The sequence below is a fragment of the Primulina eburnea genome, chromosome 2 (assembly GCF_022965805.1).
Source record: "Primulina eburnea isolate SZY01 chromosome 2, ASM2296580v1, whole genome shotgun sequence".
Lineage (NCBI taxonomy): Eukaryota > Viridiplantae > Streptophyta > Magnoliopsida > Lamiales > Gesneriaceae > Primulina > Primulina eburnea.
This window is the reverse complement of record NC_133102.1, coordinates 42980506-42996415: the sequence shown is the minus strand read 5'-3', so window position 1 is coordinate 42996415 and position 15910 is coordinate 42980506. Positions and strand designations below refer to the sequence as shown.

At 35.0% G+C, this 15910-nt stretch overlaps 1 protein-coding gene and 2 long non-coding RNA genes across 5 annotated transcripts; 1 reads left to right on the top strand and 2 right to left on the bottom strand.

The window, feature by feature from the left end:
• Nucleotides 1–2248: 2248 nt before the first annotated feature.
• On the bottom strand, nucleotides 2249–4405 carry LOC140823379 (uncharacterized). Of its 3 annotated transcripts, XR_012116202.1 has the most exons (5): nucleotides 4268–4405; nucleotides 3512–3636; nucleotides 3243–3404; nucleotides 2655–2765; nucleotides 2249–2547 (listed from the first exon to the last, which is right to left on the bottom strand). It is a non-coding gene; the product is annotated as an uncharacterized lncRNA (long non-coding RNA). The 3 variants fall into 3 exon arrangements; XR_012116200.1 differs by having other exon boundaries at nucleotides 3243–3636; XR_012116201.1 differs by lacking the exons at nucleotides 3243–3404; nucleotides 3512–3636 and having other exon boundaries at nucleotides 4268–4404.
• Nucleotides 3542–15422, top strand: LOC140823377 (myosin-12-like). Its single transcript, XM_073184680.1, is given in 41 exon segments — nucleotides 3542–3706; nucleotides 4301–4444; nucleotides 4522–4667; nucleotides 4750–4906; nucleotides 4989–5009; nucleotides 5011–5048; nucleotides 5164–5323; nucleotides 5399–5548; nucleotides 5675–5811; nucleotides 5892–6038; nucleotides 6567–6668; nucleotides 6742–6799; nucleotides 6897–6965; nucleotides 6967–6999; nucleotides 7100–7137; nucleotides 7477–7603; nucleotides 7677–7847; nucleotides 7935–8066; nucleotides 8171–8277; nucleotides 8424–8484; nucleotides 8565–8742; nucleotides 8945–9150; nucleotides 9590–9709; nucleotides 9828–9926; nucleotides 10330–10545; nucleotides 11248–11387; nucleotides 11470–11571; nucleotides 12116–12227; nucleotides 12294–12380; nucleotides 12530–12589; nucleotides 12671–12841; nucleotides 12986–13141; nucleotides 13219–13425; nucleotides 13518–13667; nucleotides 13756–13826; nucleotides 13932–14031; nucleotides 14112–14168; nucleotides 14249–14305; nucleotides 14498–14578; nucleotides 14968–15050; nucleotides 15133–15422. Coding segments are annotated over 41 exon segments (4740 nt in total). The 3' UTR covers nucleotides 15257–15422.
• LOC140823378 (uncharacterized) lies at nucleotides 6019–15338 on the bottom strand. The gene is made up of 5 exons (XR_012116199.1): nucleotides 15138–15338; nucleotides 13487–13527; nucleotides 12899–13346; nucleotides 10385–11164; nucleotides 6019–7284 (listed from the first exon to the last, which is right to left on the bottom strand). It is a non-coding gene; the product is annotated as an uncharacterized lncRNA (long non-coding RNA).
• Nucleotides 15423–15910: the final 488 nt, after the last annotated feature.

Sequence of the window (15910 nt, the reverse complement as noted above, 5' to 3'; positions counted from 1 at the left end):
GGTCTAATGTGAGAATGTCTCACGGATCTTAATCCGTGAGACGGATCAACCATACCTATATTCACAATAAAAAGTAATAATTTTAGCATAAAAAGTAATACTTTTTCATGGATGACCCAAATAAGAGATCTGTCTCACAAATATGACCTGTGAGACCGTCTCACACGAGTTTTTGCCTTTGATAAATTAAATAGTGAGAACTAAAATGTATTATATTAGTTTCACTAATAATGAATGAAGTGGAAAATATAGAAGATTATTTTTATAAAATTCAAATTTGAATTTTGTGAAAATTAATTATATTGATAATTAAATTAAAGACTTCGTTACACTTAATGGAATTAATTCAATGAAACTAAATTATATTTTTTGCTTAGAATAACTAATCAAAAAAATACCTTTTCAGCCATTACCTCAAAATATTTTTATTCAAACATTTTCTTGTTCTTTAATATTTCTATGTCTTAGTCAATTAAATTCTTAATTTCATATGTTTTGTTTTTTATTTGGATTTAGTATTATTGGGCTCGGGGATAAAAATTCTTTTTTTTTGGATCATGAGAAAATGAGTGTTATACCGTTTTAGATTACTAAATTTATGAATTGAGAAGTGACAACAATTATTTTCACTTTTTTATTAAAAAAAATGAACAACCAATAAAGGACATCATTATCAATTTTATAATAATATAAAATGTATATAATACCATCATTTAATTAAACACAAATATCATGAAAGAAGTGTTGTATTCGTAAAAGTAAAAACATAATTTTGATTTAAAAAACTAACATAATATCAATAAAAACAGGCTTGGTTGCACAAGAGGTTGTACGAATTGGTAGAATAAATAACGACATCACTGATGGTTATGAGTTTGATTTCACCCGTCTGTTCTTCTTCTGATATTATAAACCAGTTGCACACTTCGTGTTTTGCTCTCAAAAAATTTTTCAGAACTTCAGACTCCGATGAAGAAGAAAATTCTCCGAAGAAATTTTCAGGTAAATTTCTTATGATATTATTATGTCCGTCTTCAATTTTCAAATCTCTTACGCAAAAACTTCAGAAAGAAATTTTATGATGTCCAAACTTCAATTTCTTAAATTTCATGATATCCGATTTTTAGAAAACAAAATGTTAGAGATTTTTCTCAAAAATCATGTTTTCACGTTTATATAAACATGATATAATATACAGAAACTTAAATCGAGTATTACTTCTGATCATTGAAAATTTTTTATTTCTCATGCTGATTAACAACACTTTTTCGGACAAGATGTCACACCGACTTATGGTTTGGCACAGAAGGATAGAGAGAGTTGTTATTAAAAAAATAAAAAAAAAAATGGGCTTGGTCGGAAAGCAAGAAAGTACAGACTTTAAAAATGCCTCGCACAAATATTTTCCATGTGATTTTGGCCATTAAAAAATGTTTCTAATGAAAAGCCCACAAATTTGCACCCACCCTACTGACTAGAAAAAGTAGCAGTACATTTCAAGTTTTTGAAAATTTCCATCGACTCTAATTAAAAAGACAAAAAAAATTAAAATAACTTTAAATTTATAAAATAATACAATATTTTACGAGGCCCACGATAATAAAGGTTAGTGGATGATTTATGGGGATTTGGGGTGGGGAATTTTGGAATATGCATATATAGCTTTCCAGGTGTTTTGAGTCAGAGGAAAAAAGCCTTTTCAACATTCTAAAATAGTGTGGCAAGGTATCCCATGTTCTTAGAGATGGATAGCCTGGCTGATGAATCAGGATGATTGATGAAAATATGATTGGATTTTTCACTTAGATTTCATGTTATGAGCTCTTAATCTGATACCCTCGACGTCAATTCGGTATTGGCTTTCCTTCTCTTGAATACTGGATTCGTCCCGTGTATACATTCTAGAAACTATAAGATACAGTGGAAGCCAGACTCGAAGGAATTTTACGTTATTCAAATATGGTTAATTGGAAGAAAATGAGTGTGAATAGTCACTAGCATATCTATAATATGTTTCAATAGATAATAATTTGACATACTTACCAACTAGGTTAGCTGCATAAAAATAAGTTTGAAAGTAAATATTTGTTTGAAGGTGTTAATACAATTAAATAACTTTTAGATTTTTTGTTGGAAATCATTCTAGAATATTAAAAAGTTATGATTTTTTTAATATATCTTTAACGTTTTAAGAAACCTAAAAACTCAATTGAGCATGTCCAGATTATTTTTTATATAGTTTTTTTTATCGATAAAATAATGCTATATATCATCCGAGAGAGAAAATGAAGATTGAAGTCAAAGGATACTTACAATTTCTTATGGTGGTAATTTTCAGGCAATGTATCTTTAAACTCACAATCCCATTAGATAAAGCAAAAGTAAACAGGCCAAAAATATAAAAAAGAAACACTTTAAATCATAATTATGTTGTATTACACTATGAGGCTGGACTGCTTACCTACTGTTGCCTTGTGATGAACATCATGATTAGCCACATATGAACTTTTAATTTGCAAGCCAAAAGGTCCACCACACATTAGCTGCCTGCAATAAAGCAACCAATTTATATATCAACTGGCAATGATTTGCTGGACTGAATGCAGGAGTGCACACAAGCCCTTTCCGATGTTGATCCGCTTAAAAGGTCTTACGCATGCACCACATGCATGTGTGCAATTGCTGTCATGACAAGGGATCTCGTGTTTACGCCCCAAGAGTTTCGTATCATGACATGTCATTCATCATTCTGATATCTTGAATACCTGACATAATGTGAACTAGTGAGGATATAAAACCTGATGACAAGGGAGTGCAGAATTTCAAATTGTAGTTTTAGAGGGATCAAAAGCTAGGATGTTGTTAAATACACTTGGAACATAGAAGGGAAAAATGACATTTTGCAAGTTAAGTGGGTCAAGTGAACCCCTCAAACACATTCTCCCTCTGCCCATGGTCTCAACCATTTGGCAAAAAACAGAACATCCATCGAAATTCTTCTGCTATACTGGAAATTACATTATTCACGACACAACATACTAAATTAATCTTTGCCAAACTTCCTATTATTTGACATATAACAAAGATCTAATCGATATATCAGAAAAGGTAAGTTAGACATAGCAAAAGATTTGAAATTATGTACATATATTCTAAAGTGTTATTTGTTTATTTATTTATTTTTCTGTTTTGGGATGGTGGGGGTTATTATGTTGCCAGGTCGGCATCCTATTTCGACTCACAAAAGAGAAGTTGACAAAAGGTGGGGGAGGAGTGGCTGTCTGCTGGTCTTTTGCTTTTGTGTTTTCATCGCATCGCCTCTGCTTTTGGCATCCCTACAAACAGATTCCTTTTATTTCTACAATTTTCATAGCCATCACATTTCTTAAAATTCCTCTTCCTGCCTAGACAACGAAAAACAGCAATCAATATCTTCTTATTCTGCACTCAATGATCATATAGCTTGATTAAAATGGTGAGTTTTGGTTGATCATGTAGTTGGTTTACATACAATTTTCGATTTTTTCGTCACTAGTGAAAAATGATGGCTTCTGCTTCTGCTTCTGCAACGATCCAGGGAACTCCCGTAAACATCATCATTGGAACCCATGTCTGGACTGAGGACAATGAAGCTGCCTGGATCGATGGAGAAGTTTTAGAGATCGAGGGAACAAATGCAGTCATAGTTACTACCAATGGGAAGACTGTAAGTTCTTATTTTGCAACCCAGTTCAATTACAATTTTTATCTAGTCTATTCTAGTTGTTGATGCAGATAAGTTCTTGCCTCGGGTAGAACCATATCTAACAATGCGAAAAGTTCATTAGCTGTAAACTTCTAACTGACGATTAATCTTTTGGTATACTATAACAGCCTTAGCAGTTCTCCTATGGTTTGGAGTGGGATAAATTTTTTGAAGTCATAGTACTGTCACAATTTAAACACAAACCTACAGTCTCCAGATAAAGATTCCATATCATCACATGAAATCTGAAGTTTTAATCAGATTGCAAGTTTTAACTGATCTCTGATGATATATTAACCAGGCTATATGGAAGAACATATAGAAAACGTTGTGAATGAATGAATAGTATTCGAGAAAGTTTTATACTAGAACTGAACTCAAACATGCATGAGTGCAGTTTGAGAAAACATAAAACAGATCAACAAAAACAATAAAAGGTGGATAAAGGATATTCTGTAACAGAATCAAATGCTAACTCGTTTAGCAACATTTGACATTTTGTTCTCTCGACATTAGAAATACCTCATTGAATAGTTGAGACACTTCCATTTTCAGATAGTGGCAGCTATTTCCAGTATATACCCAAAAGACATGGAAGCTCCCCCTGCTGGGGTTGATGATATGACCAAGTTAGCTTACCTCCACGAGCCAGGAGTCTTATATAACCTTGCGTCCCGTTTCGCCCTCGATGAAATATATGTAAGTGCAAAATGAAGAACAAATCTATTGATATTTCTGATTAAAGATAAGGCTAATGACTACTGAAATGTGTTCAGACTTACACTGGGAATATTTTAATAGCAGTCAATCCTTTCCGGAGGTTGCCACATTTGTATGATGTCCACATGATGGAGCAATACAAAGGGGCTGCCTTTGGAGAGCTAAGTCCGCATCTTTTTGCAGTTGCAGATACCTGTTACAGGTTCATCTTTGGCACAGAATAATCACAAATAAATGAAAATTATCGATGACACTTCAGTGACAAGTTAAGCTTCATTCCTCAGGGCAATTATCAATGAACATGGAAGTCAATCTATCTTGGTGAGCGGAGAGAGTGGAGCTGGTAAAACCGAGACAACAAAAATGTTAATGAGATATCTTGCATTTATGGGCGGAAGATCTGGTACCGAAGGAAGAACAGTTGAACAACAGGTTTTGGAGGTGAGGACAAACAACTCTATTTCATAGCGGTATAGGTATTCCGTATTTCTTGTCATTTAAACTCAACATTCTACATCTTCAGTCCAACCCGGTGCTGGAAGCAGTTTGGCAATTCAAAGACTGTAAAGAATAACAATTCCAGGTATAGAAATAGCTTATTAATTTTTCAAGTTCAAGTGGTAACAATGTTTCTGGGCTGTTAACAAAAGTTCATGAATTGGACTTACCAATGTTACTTGACTGGGTCTTTGTACCAGTCGTTTTGGTAAATTTGTAGAGATCCAATTCGATAAGCATGGAAAAATCTCAGGAGCAGCAGTTCGAACGTATCTTCTTGAAAGATCACGTGTTTGCCAAGTCTCAGATCCAGAAAGGAATTATCATTGCTTTTACATGCTTTGCGCAGCACCACCAGAGGTGACCTTTAATCTAGTAAGAATCAACTTAGGACACATTCATAAGAGCCAGCTAAGTTCTACCATATCACTGCAGGACTTGAAGAAATTTAAACTTGGAGACCCAAGAACATTTCGCTATCTAAATCAAAGTAATTGCTATGAAGTGGCAAACGTGGATGATGCCAGAGAATACTTGGAAACCAGAAATGCCATGGATGTAGTTGGAATCAACCAGGACGAGCAGGTGTGCCACCTTAATATAGATATTATAGAAAAGTCTAGTTGAAAAAAAAAATACTATCATAAGCAATTCAGCTTTTCAATTCTTCCAATTGGTGTTTTTTGTTTTTGTCGTGTTTCCTTTATCTAGGAAGCCATATTCCGTATAGTAGCTTCTATACTGCATATGGGGAATGTTGAATTTGTAAAGGGGAACGAAATAGATTCTTCCAAGATTAAAGATGATAAGGCACGGTATCACCTTAAGACAGCTGCTGAGCTACTCATGTCAGAACTCCCACCAATACAATTCCTCTTCTTAGCTAGTATTTCTCTCGAATATTTTGGTTAAGTATGTGTTTGAACAGGTGTAATGAAAAAGCAATGGAGGACTCGCTCTGCCAGCGTGTGATTGTAACTCCAGACGGAAGCATTACAAAACCATTGGATCCAGAAGCGGCTGTTACAAGCCGGGATGCTTTTGCAAAGACAATGTATTCAAGATTATTTGATTGGTAATATGAAAACCACTTGGTTTTTAATTCATAAATTACACTTATTAGATAATATATTCTAAATATTTGCCCAAGCTCGAAGCATAAAGAGACAGCTCCAACATATTTGAATCATTCCACTATGTCATGGTATAATAGACCACCCTGCAAAAAAGCAAGAGGAATTCAGAACCTTGACATTCATAAGAAATTATACATTAAAAGGCACTTTCGTTGACTTAAACTTGATACGATTTACGACAGTTAAATTTTCGTTAATGGTGTCTTTATCTAAGAATATGGCTAAGACAAACTTTTGTGGCCGAACTTCTTTTAGAATGAAGGAGCACTCACTCATCTAGAATGACTCGAACTCAAGGTCTACGTCTTGCAAAATAAACAAATATACCCGTCGGGCTGTTGACCTAGGAGAAATTTATTCCTGCATTCTTATTCCATATTTGAAGTCTGATTATTCGATATAGTAGGATAACACTGATGATTGAAAAGAATAACTATCATGGTGTTGCTTGTCTAAAATTATGACAGGATTGTGGAGAAGATAAATAGTTCAATCGGTCAAGATCCTAATGCTAAAAGCATAATCGGAGTCCTAGATATATACGGATTTGAAAGCTTCAAAGTTAACAGGTATGATGTCTTAGTTAATTTGGCGTAAAAATTACAACTCAAGACTAATATTTCCTTATTCTATACATTGCAGTTTTGAGCAGTTATGTATAAACCTAACAAATGAAAAGTTGCAACAGCATTTCAATCAGGTTATGATAAGAATCAGCATGACTTCAGAACCACCTAAACTTGCAGTGCCATATACATGACCGGTATGTTGATTCAATTTAAAATGTATATGTACAGCATGTATTCAAGATGGAACAGGAAGAGTATACGAAGGATGAAATCAACTGGAGTTATGTTGAATTTGTAGGACAATCAAGATGTCTTGGATCTTATTGAAAAGGTATGCACATATCCTCGTTACAGGCAGTTTATGTTAACTCACGTGATTCCTTGGCGACAATGAAGATTTACCTGAGCATAACATAGAAATTCACTTTCAGAAACCTGGAGGAATAATTGCTCTTCTTGATGAAGCCTGGTAAGTTACTCCTGCTTGCAATATCATGAAACCACCTTCATTATTTTTTGAATAAGTATTCCGCCAAAAATTCATTCTTTAACTCGATGTCATCCCTTTTCAATTTCCTTCCAAACCATACAGATCATGCTCGCTCTCTCCTTCAACCTATTGTTAAAAGGTTGTAGCCCTCTTGAGTTGATATAACGAGGAAACTCTCAGAAATAATTAAGATTTAAATAGGTTCTCATCCTCATCAATATTTGAAAAAAAAAATGCATCAATACGAACATGGTCACAACAGTTCAGAACATTGAACACCACCAAAGTGCATATATAGCTTACTTATCTCTTTTGCAGCATGTTTCCAAAGTCGACTCATGAGACCTTTGCGCAAAAGATGTACCAGACTTACAAAGGACACAAACGTTTTAGCAAGCCTAAACTTGCCCGAACTGATTTCACCATAAATCACTATGCCGGTGACGTGCGTACAATTATCAAAGCAATATAAAAAATTGGTACCCGATTATTTTTATTTTGCTATTCTGGTAAAACAGGTTATCTATCAAGCTGATCAGTTCCTAGACAAAAATAAGGACTATGTTGTTGCAGAACATCAAGCTCTTTTGCTTGAATCCAAGTGTTCATTCGTTGCAAATCTCTTTCCTCCATTACCAGAGGAAACATCAAAACAATCCAAGTTTTCCTCCATTGGTGCTCGTTTCAAGGCAAGTATAATCAGTGATTTGAAGTGATAAACATTACTGCAGAATTCTAATAACCCGATTTGTGACCATGCAAATATAAATTTGCAGCAACAATTACAAGCTTTAATGGAAACTTTGAGCACAACAGAGCCACATTACATCAGATGTGTAAAGCCCAACACAGTTTTGAAACCTGGAATATTTGAAAATTTCAACGTGTTAAACCAGTTAAGATGTGGAGTAAGTTGGACAACCATAATAGTTTTTTTGTTTCCACAACACATCTGCTCTGGCTTTATAATTTATATCTTCCATTTACAAAGCATCTGTTGTATGTGTGGTAGGGTGTCCTGGAGGCTATAAGAATAAGTTGTGCTGGATATCCAACAAAAAGAACATTTGATGAGTTTGTAGACCGATTTGGAATGCTAGCTCCAGATGTTGTCGATGGGTATGTAATATTATAATAATTACAGATCCATTTTGTTCTCCATTCAAGACAATAAAAGCATTGACAAAGTCAGCATTTCTTGGCCACTAGGAGGAACATACTATCAAAATCTTGATCTGATGCTATCTTTTGTGAATTTTGTACAGATCTGATGAGAAAACAGCAAGTATTACTGTCTGTGAGAAAATGGGGTTAAAAGGCTATCAGGTATAGAAACCAAATATAAGAGCTTGTTTTTTGCTTTTGAGTTTCTGAGTATTTAGAATAGCTAACACCCAGTATTTCAGATTGGGAAAACCAAGGTCTTTCTTAGAGCAGGGCAGATGGCTGAATTAGATGCACGTAGAGCTGAAGTTCTGGCTCGTGCCGTAAAATGCATCCAGAGGCAAATCCGAACACACCTTACCAGGAAAGAGTTTATAATCCTAAGAAAGGCTACCACACATATTCAGAAACTTTGGAGAGGTAACTCAGTCTTTTTAGCATAAATAGTTAAAATTATGTGGTAAGTATCCCAACGACATTGTAAGGAATTCTATGAATATTATCTTTCAGTCAGTCGAACAAACAAGCATATGGCAAGTCACTGAAAAGTATGAGAGAGCATTTTTATCAACAATTATTGAAGCAGCATTTGAAACAACTTTTAACTATGCTTGTCACATAGGTTGGCTTGCACGTAAACTTTACGAACACGTGAGGAGAGAAGCCGCATCAATTCGGATACAGAAACACACACGTGGCCATACAGCAAGAAGATGCTACACCAAATTACAGGAAGCAGCAATAGTAATTCAAACTGGCTTACAAGCAATGGCAGCAAAAAATGAGTACCAACAGAGAAAACAAAACAAAGCAGCGACTATTATTCAGGTAGTAAAATGGCACTTCAGAAATTCAGTTTTGGTGCAAAATGAAAGGAAAGATTTGATTTGGTACACACCATGGAAACTGTTCATGAAACCTGATATGAGATCAAATTTAGCATGACAATGAGCTAAGATATATCCTGATATTGAATATGAGCAATTCGAAAAAATTGTGCCAAAATCTGGTTCTTATGATTAACTAACTTCACTATGTACGTGGATATAGGACACATCCTCTTTTTCAGCATATATATGTAAAGGCAGGAAGACGTAAGATAGGAAATCAATATCCGCTAAGTTATTACACAGACTGACTAGATTAACTTCATTATTGAGAGTTATTTTCCAAGTCATTAAGCAACATTATGAAGGCTTGCTCACTCAAATATAGAAGCTGAATTGGCACTCAAACTAACCGTTAATTTATCTTTGTTTTTTCCTAGACACAATGGAGAAAATTCCATGCCCTTTCTGGATATAATCGTATCAAAATATCTACACTCGCACTTCAATGCCTCTGGCGAGCCAGGCTAGCTAGGAGGGTCCTCCGAAAATTGAGGATGGTTAGTACATCTTTTAAACAAAATCATACTTCATCTGCTCTATTTACTTTTATACTCCTGATGTTAATAAGTAGACAGAAAGTAATAAATTGTTAATAATTCCATTGTCACAACACAGGAAGCAAGGGATACAGGAGCACTCAAGGAAGCGAAAGACAGGCTGGAAAAGCGTGTTGAAGAGCTAACATGGAGATTAGACTTTGAGAAGCACTTAAGAGTATACTAATGTTGCTTTTCATTGAATACAACACTTAAATTCAACATGTCATCCTCATTCTGTTGTTTTAACATACATAGCTTCTAGACTGAGATGGTAGTTGGCCGTCACTTTTACAAGAATTTCAATTTCATTTTTAATTTATACCCCAAATCAAGCAATTACTGATCATTCAATTTGCAAAAGACTATTCTGTCATCAGAGAATCTTTATAGGATAACAACTGCTGCGAATAATCAACTTTGAGGACTTTCGAAGTTTTTACTGAAATATTATCTGAAGATGGTTAACTTTTGATGATATATGATCCACTAATAAAAGTTAGATGTACAATATACAAGTATAAGAGCATATAAATCGTAGAGCTTAAAGTTGTCAATTCATAAGTATCATTATCTTGCAGGTGGATATGGAAGAAGCAAAGGGACAAGAAATAGCAAGGCTGAAGAATGCATTACTAGATATGCAAATACAACTCGACGTAGCACAGGCAGCCATAATCCATGAAAAAGAAGCTGCAAAGATAGCCATCGAACAAGCGCCACCAGTTATCAAAGAGGTACCAATTGTGGACAACACAAAGGTGGAGCAATTGGCAAACCAAAATCAAGAGCTTGAGGTAACTAGAAATTAAAGTCTTTAAAACTTTCCTGGAAGCCAAAAGTGCAGTTTGCACGCTGAATCGTCGAATACATAAGGTAAAATATCAGCAGTGTAGCATGTTTTTGGGGCATGGTTAAAAAGAAAAGGATGATTAAACCCAGTGAAACACTCCATGCTATAAGCAAAAATTTGTGAAACACTAATGCTCTCAAAGAACAACTTTATCACATAAAACATTGGAAATGGCAAAAAAATAACAAACTCAAACCAAGTGACAAAGATATCAAACACAAGAATGAGAACGAAAAATAAAACAAAACCCAGACTATGCAATTAGCAAATCAAGACAACCAAATCAGCCGAAAGACTAGCTCACACGGCACAGAGGCTCAAGGTTCAGCGAGTCACCTAGCAACAAGTCAAGGCACAACCCTTTAGCAAAGCATGGACACTGGAACACCATAAAAGTTTGAACACCCTTTAAACTTCGATTATGACTCACCCTTATCTACTGTTGTCAAGTAGTTTATAAAGGTGTGTGTTGGAAGCTATTTGACATCATAAAATTATGCGTCTTGTCTTGCACCTCAGCTTCAATATGCATCAGCACACAATACTGTGCACCTTTAATAATTCTGAATGAACCACAAAATGTGAAGTCGGCCATTAGCATATTCATAATCATTTTACAGTAGCTAATTCAAGTTTGTATGAGCAGGAAGAAATCAAAGATTTAAAGAAACTTGTAGACGAATTCCAGCAGAGTTACTCAATTGTTGAAAAAGAAAGTCATGATAGACTTAAAGAAGCGGCAGAAGCGCAGATGAGAGCCTGGCAACTTCAAGAGACAATACAAAGGTATCTGATTTGAAATGTTCATACATTAGCATGCCTAAAATTGTCCATCTATTTTCACAATATCCACTTTATGTTATTTCAGATTCGAAGTGAATCTTTCAAATCTTGAATCCGAGAATCGGGTTCTAAGGCAGCAGGCTTTGGCTGCATCAGCTGAAGAAGATTCCAAAGAGGAACTGGAAGAGTAAGAATACACAAGAACGACATTTACAGCTTTACGATTTGAAATAGTTATATTCTTTTTTTTTTTTTTGATAAGAGACAAATAATAGTTATATTCTTAGACCCTAGATAAAACTCTACACAAGCATTAGTTGAAGGTTATGCAAATTTCCTGCCAAATTTGATAGTATAAGACTTTAAGTTCGTATACTTGATCCCAAAATTTAAATTTACGCACCAGTTTCTTCCTAGAACCAAATGCATATTTGTGAATTTATCATTTTTATATTCAAAGGTCTGTGCACTAGAGGGAGCTTTTAACAATAGAAGCTACTGCGTGCTATATGAATCAAAGCCTCGTTAACGTGACAAATCACTCTTGGAAAATATAAGAAAAGAAGAGTTACTATTGGCAGGTTGAATCAACTAAAACCATTGCAGAAGAAGATAATATAAATCCAAAATAGTTTTGGTTGGTAATGAAAGTTTAGTTAAATGATCTGAATAACCTCTAAGGCGATCTGGAAGGTAGTTCACTCCAGAATCTGAGAATTTCAAAATTTCAGATTGAAGAGCAAGATCAGAGACCTTGAGGCAGAGAATACATTTCTCCTTGGTCAAAAAGTAGTTGTGGAGAAAATAGCAAGTCCTGGTCTTCAAGTTATCCCATCAGAAAAGGTACATCAGGTTTTTACAAATACAAACGGCTATGATTCTATGAACTTATACCCTTGTAAAATACAGAAATTGAATAATGGGTATCATAGCAACCACAATCATCAAATGATGGAGCAGAAACAGATGGCCAAAGAAGAACTGCACAAAACTGAAGCAAGTTTTTTTTTCTTTTCTTTTTAAATGGGCTGCACAAAACTAAAGTAAGCTGATATGACTATAAAATTTTCAGAACAAACAACAAGTAAAGAAATAAGTGACAATAGTTCTAAACAATTCAATTGACAAGGGAAATTCTTGCGCAGGATGCACAACTCACTGTATCAGTCCTCACGAGACAAAGATCCTTGACAGATAGACTGCAGGTATATCATGTGAAATTCATCCAAAGTATCATATATGATGTATGCTGCTTTATTTTGAACCTTTACACTCTTATGTATCAGGAAAGCTATGATGCAATAATCAAATGTCTTCTTGAGGATAAACGCTTTGACAATCGCAGGCCAGTTGCTGCTTGTATCGTTTACAAAGCACTCATTCAGTGGAGATTGTTCGAAGCAGAAAAGACAAATATATTTGATAGGATTATTCATGCAATCCAATCTTCAATTGAGGTAATTAAACCAATTATTTTAGCTGAGAGAGAGAGAGAGAGAAAGCGCAATCGCCACCTTCATAAATGATATTATCGGCTACCCAGGTCTTTAATGCTAACACCCAGGTTACATTGGACAAATTAACAAACAGTATTTTTTCAGAATGAGGACAACACAAAAGATCTTGCATACTGGCTGTCGACAACTTCAACTCTTCTGTTTCTCATGCAAAGAACAATCAAGGCAAATAACACAACTGCAGTGGCTTTCAAGCGTAACCGAAGATCACCCATTTCGTTTTTTGGTAGAGTAGCACAGGTAGACTATGACCAATTGAAATCAGTCACCATGCGAAAATTGTAAGCATAATTTAAGAGTCTGGGTTACTTTGTCAGGGTCCTTGGGCATCGCCTATGATGACAGGGATTTCAAGTGGATACAGTGGAATGGAGGGAAATCCAAATGTGAGATCACGGATTGAGGCAAAATATCCAGCTTTATTGTTCAAGCAACATCTAACAGCCTGTGTAGAGAAAATATATGGGACTATTCGTGATGGTTTAAAAAAAGAGATCAGTCTATTTCTTAACCTATCCATACAAGTACGTATAATGATACAATATCCTTGCAGAAAGGGATATCAATCTGAAAGCTTTCACCAACCATAATCTTTACCATTGTATCTCGTAAACAGGCACCGAGAGCTGCAAGGATCAGACCAGTAAGAGGGTCATCTAAGGGTATCCACTCACAAATCATAACAAAACAACAAGGGTCAAGCATACATTGGCAAAATATTGTCCATAGCTTGGATCAAACAAATGGAGTGTTGTCTGAGAACTACGTGAGTATTATGTTAGATTCCGTATTTTTTCCTTTACTCGATGGACATGAATCAAAGAGAGTTTCTGATGTTAACAAATCTTCTTCAGGTTTCTTCGACACTCAAAAGGAAAGTTTTCAGCCAAGTATTCTCATTCATAAATGTTCAGCTTTTCAACAGGTGAGCACTTTCTTCCAAATATTATGACTCAAAGAATAGATCCATCCTACATTTTTTTATGTAAACAAATCAATGTCACAACTATCATCACACCCCATTCCGCAGCTTTCTGCTTCGCCGTGAATGCTGCTCGTTCAGTAATGGGGAATATGTAAAAGCGGGTTTACAAGAACTAGAGCGTTGGTGCTTGAACGCAAGTCATGAGGTGAACAACCATTTAAAATTACAAAGAAAACTTGTTCAAGAAACTGAATTAGTAAATGTTGTTTTTTTAATGTGACACAGTTTGCTGGATCCTCATGGGATGAACTCCAGCACATAAGGCAAGCTGTAGCTTTTCTGGTAAGGTGGCATAAACTTGGCTTGGTTTGTAACCCCATTATAAAGAATTATTAACCATAAAAAATGTTCCAATTCCACAGGTCTTGCATCAGAAGACTCAAAAGTCAATGGATGAGATCACAAATGAACTTTGCCCGGTAAAACTGACTTCATAATGTAGCTTTTTTTTATAATTTACTACCTTAGTGCTGAGAACAACAAATGATCAGATAGATGTAATACATAAATTCATAGAAACTTCGTAGCGTGAATATGTGCTGAACTCCACCAACTTTTCAAATTAAAGAGGATATACTTGAATGCTCGTTTTATTTCATTTTTTTCACCAGGTGTTGAGCATGCCACAAATATATCGAATCGGAACTATGTTTTGGGATGACAAGTATGCAACCCAAGGATTGTCTACAGAGGTAATGACTCTCCTTGAGTTCCCAATAGTATGATCATATGAAGTTTTTGTGATTTAGCTTTACAATCCCCTTAGTACCAAAAACATCATGATCTCTAAACCCTCACGAGAAGCACTACACAGGCATTACATTTTTTTTCTTTCAGACAAAGTAGAACCAAAATATGTATCTTTTTTCAATACTAGTAAAGTCACTCCATTGCAGTTTTCATGCTGCTGTATAGTCCATATATCAGTCGCCGTTGAACTTCCGTTCTCTTCTCTCAGTTATCTAAATTCTAATAAAACCTTCTTAATCACAAGAAGAGAAAATGGTGTACTTTCTAGAGATAACCAACTCCATACATGTTAACTTTCTTGCTTAATTAACTACGAAAATCTTAATTTCAGGTGATTGCGAAGCTGAAGGAACTGACGGTGGAAGACTCAATTAATACACCGAACAATACTTTTTTGCTTGATGTGGATTCCAGGTAACCAAACTTAATCCTCCTACAACAAAACATGTAAACAAAACAAATACAATGACAAAATCGTTTTTTGTCCAAATGACAGCATACCATTCTCAATAGAAGAGATATCACAATCTTTCCAAGACATCAATGTAAAAGATGTCGAGCCACCGCCCCTCCTTCGACAAAGATCAGAATTCCACTTCCTGTTGCAGACATCAGAATGATACGTCTTTTTGTGGTAGCCAATTTGATTCCATACAAAAACAAAAAACAAGTTATACATGCAACAACTTGAATGCATATCCACTTTGTTTCTTTTTGAGAGGTGAGAAAGTGAGTGATGAGTCTTGCAATTGTATATCCTTATTAATTCATTTCAACAATTTTTCATTATTTTCTAAGATTTTTTTACCTTTATTGAGATAAAGATGACAATCTAAAATCTGGTTGGAACTATCACTGAACAATGGTGGATGCAAATACGTTCATTTTGTGAGAAGAATTGCAATACAACCAGAAAGCAAAACAGGTGGAGTGTGTTTCCTTATCCCACTTTTATCCTTAAAATTCCTCATCTGAAACAATGTACTTTTTTGAAACAGACAACAATCAGGGAGAATTCAAATTGATAAACCCATAAAGGTAACAAGAATCAAACCAATCATAAATAAAAATCGATTGAGACTTGAGAATAGCAGTTCTGGGAAAAAAAGGTATTCTTGCCAGAATACTGTTATAGTGAATTGCTTGATAAAATAGCCAAGTGAACAGTGTCAAGTAATTAATCGGAAAATACTATTGCGTAGTAAGCTGCAACAGCTATTTTTCGCTGTGGGTAAACCTCCTGAGCAATTTTTTTTGCCAATATGGAGGAGGAA